Source organism: Herpailurus yagouaroundi, unplaced genomic scaffold, assembly GCF_014898765.1.
Source record: "Herpailurus yagouaroundi ecotype Mexico unplaced genomic scaffold, PumYag 246, whole genome shotgun sequence".
NCBI classification, from domain to species: Eukaryota; Metazoa; Chordata; class Mammalia; order Carnivora; family Felidae; genus Herpailurus; species Herpailurus yagouaroundi.
The window spans coordinates 11,403,878-11,411,841 of NW_024412463.1; the positions used below are offsets into that span (position 1 = coordinate 11,403,878).

The window sequence follows — 7,964 nt, forward strand, 5'->3', positions numbered from 1 at the left end:
CGCGCCCGCTGGGGTGGCCTCGCTCACGCTGGCAGAGAGGAAAGTGGAAGTATCCCGGGGCACAGCGGTCACACGCGGCCCCCTCGAAGCCCTCCCGGCACACGCAGTGGCCTGAGTCAGGGTCGCAGTCCCCATCCACCACTCCGGGGCTGGAACACCGGCAGGCTGCAGGGAGGGGTGGCCACACTCAGTCAGAGAGGGCGCAGGCTCCGGGGGCCCGCACGAGGACAGACACGGGGCCACACTCACGCTGGCAGCTCGGGCCGTAGAACCCCGGGGCACAGAGCTCGCAGTGGACGCCCTGGAAGGCGGGTTTGCACACGCAGCGTCCCACCCGCGGGTCCTTCCGGCAGGCGTTGCCCTGGGTCCCGGCGGCGCTGCAGTCACAGTCTGGGGGGTGAGAGGGGAGTCTCAGGCGCCTCGCAGACCCCACCCCTCCCCGCCGGAAAACCTCTTCTCTCAGCAAACTCTCCTTACGCCTCATGCGCTCATACAAGAACGAAAGGACAAAAATCCCAAGAAGGCAAAGCCCACGTTTCTGGAAAACTGCAAGCAAGGAGATCAGGACGGCTGTAGTCCGGGTAAGTAGTCGTCGCTGACACAGCTAAGTCAACCGCAGGCATTCGCCCCACCAGAGAAAACGTAAAAACAAAATCATAGAGAACGTTGTAGTCTTTATAAGTAACTCTGTGGGTTGGAGAGAAGGAAAAAAAGTGAGCCAAACGTCTCAACTTACGTCTGAGAAAAGGTCGTAAATACTATTTAATTTTTGTCGCTTGTAGAAGATAATAGTGTGATATTTGTCAGAAATGGAAGGGTGACCCCGGGCCAGATGAGGAGACAAAAACGGAGCTTGTGACCCCCGAGAAGGAAACACAAACCGTGCAAAACCAAAACACGTTCTGTTACCCAATCTGGCCAAACGCGGGAAGGAAAGACCCCGCGGGAGGAGAGGGGACACAGCCAAGAGCAGCAGCCCCGACCGAGGCCACGTCCCTGCCGGCCACGTCTCCTCTCACGAGATAAAGCTCAGAGGCCTCCGTTCGGCTCCTGAATAAAGCCAAGGGCCACTGGCACGGCGCAGCCGCAGCAACAGCCTGCCCTAGACGCGTTCCCGTGAACCAAAACCACCCCTGGTTGAGACCCAATGCTGCACATCTTGCTGTAACTAAGACAGAATGAAGATAAGAAGTTCAAGAAGTGATTCAAACAGCAACAAAAGAAAGTAGAAAAAAACCAAAATACCGTGTGGTCTCACTTATACGTGGAATCTAGAACAGAAACAAAAAACCAAGCTCACAGATACGGAGAACACGACGGCGGCTGCCGGGCCAGGGGTGGGAGAAAGGTGTGAAGGTGTCCAAAGGCATAAGCTTCCAGGTGTGAAAATGACAAAGCTGTGGGGCTGTGATGTGCAGTTCACTGTGCTGGATGGCATATTGGAAATTTGCTAAAAGATCTGAAAAGGTCTCATCATGAGGAAAAAGTAATTCTGTAATTGTGTAGTGACAAGACGCTAAGCACGCTTACCGTGGTCATCGTTTCGCAATATGTGCAAATATCAAACGAAGACGTTGTCCACCTGAAACTCCCCGGATGTTGAACATTAACTACGCTTCAATTTTTTTTAAAAAGAAGTAGAAGGAATGAAAGATTTTAATTCAAGGTTTTCAATATTAGGAAACAAAATCTCTCCCCCAAACTACAAAGAAAAAAACTCCAGCAGGTCTCATGGGTGGAATCTTAAGCTGTGTTTTGGAAACGCCAATAAGTTAAGCAAACTTCCAGGAGAGGAAGAAAGGAAAAGAAAGAAAATGAAACCAGACAATGAGAGAAACGAAAGGGAAGGTAGAAATCATGACAGACCGCTGTGTGTGGCTCTATACCGCTACGTTTTAAAATCCAGGGGCACCTGGGTGGCTCAGTTGGTTAAGCATCCAACTCTTGATTTCGGCTCAGGTCTATACTGACAGTGCTGATCGTGCTTGGGATTCTCTTTCTGTCTCTCTCTGCCCCTCCCCTGCTCACAGTCTGTCTCTCTCAAAAAAAAAAAAATAAACTTAAAACATCTTTAATAACAAAACAAAACAAAACCAAATGACATAAGCAATTTGCTAAGAAATATAAATGACCAGAATGGACTTAGGCTGAGGCAGGAAATCAACAGATACAAAACCACGGGAGGAACAAGAACCAAGTCGAAGACTTCCAGTAAACAACAGGTGTCAGGGCCCGTGCTCTCAGAAGCCCTATCAAACTTTTAAGAAATGGGTAATTCCCGCGATATTTAAACCGCCCAAGCGAGGATCATTTCCCAAGTATTTTACAAAATGAATTACAAAATGAAAACAAGATGGCACACACACCAGAGAAAAACACCAAGAAAACCCTCAACCGGTCTCCCCGACAGATACAGACACAAAGGTCTGCGTTAGGAAAGACATGATAGGGGTGCCCGGGTGACTCAGTCGGGTCAAGCGTCTGACTTCGGCTCAGGTCATGATCTCACACTCTGTGAGTTCCAGCCCCGCGTCGGGCTCTGTGCTGACAGCTCGGAGCCTGGAGACGGCTTTGGATTCTGTCTCCCTCTCTCTCTGCCCTTCCCCTGTCTCACGCTCTCTCTCAATAATAAATAAACGTTAAAAAAAAAATTTAGGAAAGACACAACGGAATTCCTTGGACAAGGAGCAGACTGCCCTGAATACCCCACCAGCATGGCCTTCATGGAGCACCAACCCTGGGCCACAGGGACCGGAGGGCTTTTGGGAGTTATGCTGGGGCTCAGCAAACTGTAGTCCAAGGGCTTGGCTCCCCTGCCTGCTTTGCAAATAAAGCTTTATTGGAACACAGCCAGGCCCATTCACGTTCACACAGTCCACACCGCTTTCCAGCCATGGCACACGACAGCGGGGTTCACGAGCCACGAAAGGACACCTGGCCCTCAAAATCAAAGGCAGGCCCTGTCTGGTCCTTTCTGGAAGAAGTCTGTTGACCGCTGTTAACGCCACTGACGAAGACCAGACATTTAAATGTAAAGAAGAGACCGTCAAAGACCAAGCGACACAAGAATAAGTGAGTTTAGGGCGCACCACCTCCATACGACTGAGTCGGAGGCAAGAAGTGTCGACAGAACCACCGGAGGGTTGAAACGGCAGCACAGGAGAGAAGAGTCCCCAAGACACAAGGCAGAGGACCCTGCCGGTGGAGACACCGGCATGTGGGCCACACATCGTTTGCTGAGCGTGCAGAGAGCTCAGCCCCGCCAGCAACGTGGATGCCGTTACGGAAGAAAAACGCCCGCCCATCAGACTGGGACACACCATCTGCTGAAAGGCGCGCCTGATTCCAGAAAGACAAGGGGGAGGCAATCTCTGACAGGTGAGCGTCCTGCCAGCTGGGCTGACGGTCGCAAGCAGCTTGTGTCGCTGCGGTGATGCCCTGAGCAGCCGCTGATGCCGCTAACGTGACCGCACCGGACACTATTTCGTTTCAGAGAGCGCTTTGGCAACCTGCAGCCAAAAATGTCCCCGAACACGCATGTCTAGTGACTCAGAACCTTCTAGGAAATCGTTCTGCAGAAATGATTGAGAACTCATGGAAAGTTTTAGCTACAGGGATGTTTATCGTAGCATTTTTTTTTTTTTTTAATCGGAAAGAACCTAAATTTCTAACAATTGGGAGTGAAGTAAACGCTACATCTGTTGGGATGACACGGAACACGGAGGGACACGTCTGCAGGACCACAGCGGCCACAGCGGGTGGAAACACAGTTACAAAGCTCATGTACACGTGGCTGTCTGCAGAAGTGTGCAGGCACACAGAGAGGTCCTGGCTGTAGGAAGAGGGCTTATTTGTAAATGGCGCAATCTCGGATATCTTTTTTTTTCTGCTTTATACTTACCCATCCTTCTGGAAAGTTTTGTTTTTGTTTTTTTTTTTTTTTTAGCACAAATATGCATTATTTGCATAAAAATACAAGAACCAAAGGGCACCCGGGTGGCTCGGTCAGTTAAGTGTCTGACCTCTGATTCCATGTCAGGTCACAATCTCACAGTTCGTGGGTTCAAGTCCCAGGTCAGGCTCTGAGCACTGACCACGTGGAGCCTACTTGGATCCTCTCCCCCGCTCTCTGCCCCTCCTCTGCTCCACTCTGTCTCTCAAAACAAACTTAAAAAATACACAAGAACCAAAAGTAAGGTGAGCACAGTGAACCCCCACTCCCGTCGGGTCCTTCACGGGGCTCCCCCCGCCCCACTGCTCTAGCGGAGCCCAGGGCAGGACAGGGACCTCGGGCGACACTTACTCACGATCTGTCCGGCTGGCAGCACCTGTTCCCCGGTGTGGTTGGGGGAGGAGGACGCTGCTGAGGGAGGAGACGCTGCGGGTCAGCCAGGTCGGCTCAGCACCACTGGACACGCAGGCAGGACCAGAGACTCCACCCTGGGTCCCCCCACCTCCCAGGGCGCTGGGGACCGAGCCCTGGTTCCCCCCCCCCCCCCCAGGCAGACGCAGCCCGTGCTTCCTCACGGTAGCAGCGCGGGAAGCCGGCGAAGCCCTCGGCACACGCGTCGCAGCGCTCCCCGGTGAAGTTGGGCCGGCAGTAGCAGCGGCCGGTCAGATCTTCGCACGTCCCGTCCGTGAAGTCCGACTCGCAGCTGCAGCCTGCACGGGGCCGAGGCGTCGTGAGACGGCAGGCCCGGGGCCACTGGGCCGGCCCCGGGGAAGCCGGGCGAGACCCCGGCCGGGCCTCCCACGGCGGAGCGGGGACCCCAGCGGAGCAAGGCGCCGGAGACCCAGGACGCCCCCGCCCCCGGAAGGCCCCACCCGGGCCAACCCCACTCACGGCGGCAAGCGTGGGGAGAGTCAAGGGGCTGGTCCGGGGCACGGAAGAAGCCGGGCAGGCAGCGTTCACAGTTGATGCCGGTCGTGTGATGCTGGGGTGGCGGATACGGGGCCCCTGAGCCCGGGCGTGCTCCCCCGCCCCCCCGCCCTGGGTGAGCAGACTGCGCGGGGGCCCTGCGCACAACCCCCTACAGCCCCGCCCACGCCCTAGTTCCCATCACGCCCCCATCCCACCTGGCAGTCGATGCACACGCCCCCGCCCTGGTACGCGCCGTCCAGGTTCCGGCTGGCGTTGCGCCGGTCCACCTCCGGGTCGTAGAAGCAGTCGTGGGCGTGGCCGTGGCAGTTGCAGGCTGGAGAGAAGGGGCGTGGCTGTTCACAGGCCCTCCCTGACCCCCTCTCGCGGGAACCCCCAGGGCATACCTCACAGACCACGGGTGACCCCGGGTGTGGCCCGGCTGGGGTGGGGGGGGGGGGAGCCCCCCCGGGGGGGGGGGGGGGGGGGCGAGCCCGCCCCGTGGCCAGAGCACGCCGACGGAAAAGGCGTGTGAGCACGTGTGTGTGCACACGCGGGCACGTGCAGGGCACTCACACTGGCACTCGTTGGCGCTTTCGGTGGTTGCCGGCTTCCACGGCTGCTGGTTGAAGCCTGGGCAGCAGCGGTCACAGGAGCCCCCACATGTGTTGTGCTGACAGGCACACTGAAGCCTGTGGGGGACACGTGAGACAGGAGGGGCCCCACCACGGACCCAAAGGGACACGAGGAGAAAGATGGCAGGGGCTGTGCACGGCCCCCGCGGAGGATGGGAGGAGGGCCCAGGATGCGTGTCAGGGAGGCTGGGACAGGGCACTCAGTGGCCAGTGTAGGTGGCCCCTGCCTTCAGGTCAGCCTGGAGCCCCGGGTCCTTCTTGATGGAGCTAAGCCCTCCTCCCTGTGGCCGGGCCCTCAGGCCGAGCCCACAGCCTCCCTGGGCCAGCTCCAAGGCCCAGGTCTCGCTCAGCAGTATGAGCTCAGCCAGATACCCCCAGGCATCCAGGGCGCCGCCCCAGGGGCAAGTGGCCAGGAACTGCTTCCTCTTCCAGCGGGGGTGGACACCAGACGGCTGGAAGCCTGCCTGCTGTGCTGGAGAGCAGCTCCTGTTGGCTCAGTGGTCAGGGGGACAGCTGGCCGCAGCTGAGGACTGAGTTTGCAGAACACCCATGCCCAAGCCCCACCCGACACACACCTCCGTCACTCAACCGAGGCGGGGGCAGGAACCACAGCTCGGGGCTGCTGACTCTGGTCCCGGGCCAGCACCGCAGCTACAGGCACTGTGCGTGTCCTGAGCAGGACCTCAGAAGCTGGTCCACGGAGACCCAGGCCTCAGATCACACGGATCCAGCCCCTCCCCCCAGAGTGTCTGCAGGGCCTTGGGAATCAACACTGCTCGCCCTCAGGGCCAGGGGACATCTGGGAAGCCTCTGTGGAAGAGGAAGCAGGAGTGGCTGCCACAGAGAGGTGGCCCCAGGAAGCCGGTCTGTCTCCACCCCAGCTCTGAGGGTCCGTAACGTAGAGTCCGCACCTGTTGTTTGGTTCTTCCATGGTCTACACGGTCAGGGCACCAAAAATTAATGTAAAAAGTGGTACTGGGCTAGTGATACCCTGAGGTGTTTGGCAAAGGCCCTCACAAAACTACTCTGGAGTGATCGTTCCCAGTCTGGGGCCCAGCAGCGACACAACACGCAGCCAACACAGCAGATCAGCAGGACACGACCCCAGCAACTTGGGGGCAAATGGGAAGAAACCAAAAACACGAACGTTTAAAGTTACAACCAAAGGAACCTAAAACAAAACTGCAACGCTATGAAAACCAGGCAGGTGTAGCCAAAGAACCAATCAGAACTTCTATAAACAAAAAATTCAATCACCAAAATTCCAGATAACGGACAGGCTACTCTCAGCTAGAGGTTCAGTGACCTAAACTAATCACCTAAAGGCAGCTCAGAAAACCGATAGGGAAGCACAGGTGAAGTCCGGAGACAGAAGGAAACCGTAAGAAGTTCCCGTCTATGGAAGAGAATTCTGGAAAAAGGAAAGAGGTGTCAGGGGCAAGGTCAGAGCCGATGGCCAGGAATGGTCCCGAACCAACAAAAACACTCTCTCAGATTCAGAAAGCATGAGTTTGAGCAAGAGAAGACAGAACCACTCCTTGATGCCACAGAGATATTCTGCAGAGAAGGTCACAGAACCATCCAGAAGGGGCAGACAAACCAGAGGGGTAACAGTGCATGTGACAGTGAGTCTCCCACCCACTGAGGACACCAAGTGACAGCGAAATGCTTTCTCTGAAATGTGAGAGACACAGCCGTCAACCAGAATTCTAGTCGGCCAAGCTACCCCCCCCCACCCAAGAGCGGGGACAAAACAGCCACAGACAACAGCCGTCATCAGAGACCACACATTCCCGTTGGACGGAAGCACCATGCACGGGGTCAGAGCTCTTGGGCGCTGTGTCATCAGGGCCACAGAGCAGCTGGTTACGCTTCGATCTGGTCACGTATGCCCGAAGCTAAGCAAGGGTCTCACCGCTACAGTGAACAGCACGGCCACCGGCCGAATGTTTGCGTCCCCCCAGAACTCACGCACGGAACCTAGCGGCCAAGGTGACAGTACTGGGAGGTGGGGCCTTCGGGGGGTGATTAGGTCTTGAGGGTGGAGCCCCCGTTAGTGGGATTAGTGTCCTTATGAAAGGACCTCCATCACCCCCCCGTCATGTGAAGACACACCAAGAACCAGGAAGTGGGCCGTCGTGGCCTCCAGAACAGTGAGAAGTGTGTTTCTGTTGTTGATAAGCCACGTGTCTATGGTATCTCGTCACAGCGACCCAGGCGACTGACACAGTGACACAGCAACAGAAAGAAAACGTGTAACTTCCAAATCAAAGGAAAGCAGGAGAGTGAGTGAGGGGTTCTGAACAGAGCCAGGCGGGTAGTGGCGGTGGTGACGGAGATGGGGGAGAGGGTGCAGGGGGCTTGGAGATGGTGGTGATGGTGGTGGTGCAGGTGGAGAAGGAGGAGGTGCGGGTGCTCCAGGATGAGGAGGAGGTGCGGGTGCTCCAGGTGGAGGAGGAGGTGCGGGTGCT

At 56.5% G+C, this 7,964-nt stretch overlaps 1 protein-coding gene across 1 annotated transcript in view; it reads right to left on the reverse strand.

The window, feature by feature from the left end:
- Window positions 1–7,964, reverse strand: part of LAMA5 (laminin subunit alpha 5) — a gene marked incomplete at its 5' end in the record, with an annotated part of 49,540 nt that overhangs the window by 24,797 nt on the left and 16,779 nt on the right. The window contains 7 exons of the mRNA XM_040459754.1: window positions 28–165; window positions 250–390; window positions 4,304–4,363; window positions 4,528–4,662; window positions 4,844–4,934; window positions 5,077–5,195; window positions 5,435–5,550. Coding sequence (XP_040315688.1) covers window positions 28–165; window positions 250–390; window positions 4,304–4,363; window positions 4,528–4,662; window positions 4,844–4,934; window positions 5,077–5,195; window positions 5,435–5,550 — 800 coding nt within the window. The remainder of the gene's footprint in view (window positions 1–27; window positions 166–249; window positions 391–4,303; window positions 4,364–4,527; window positions 4,663–4,843; window positions 4,935–5,076; window positions 5,196–5,434; window positions 5,551–7,964) is intronic.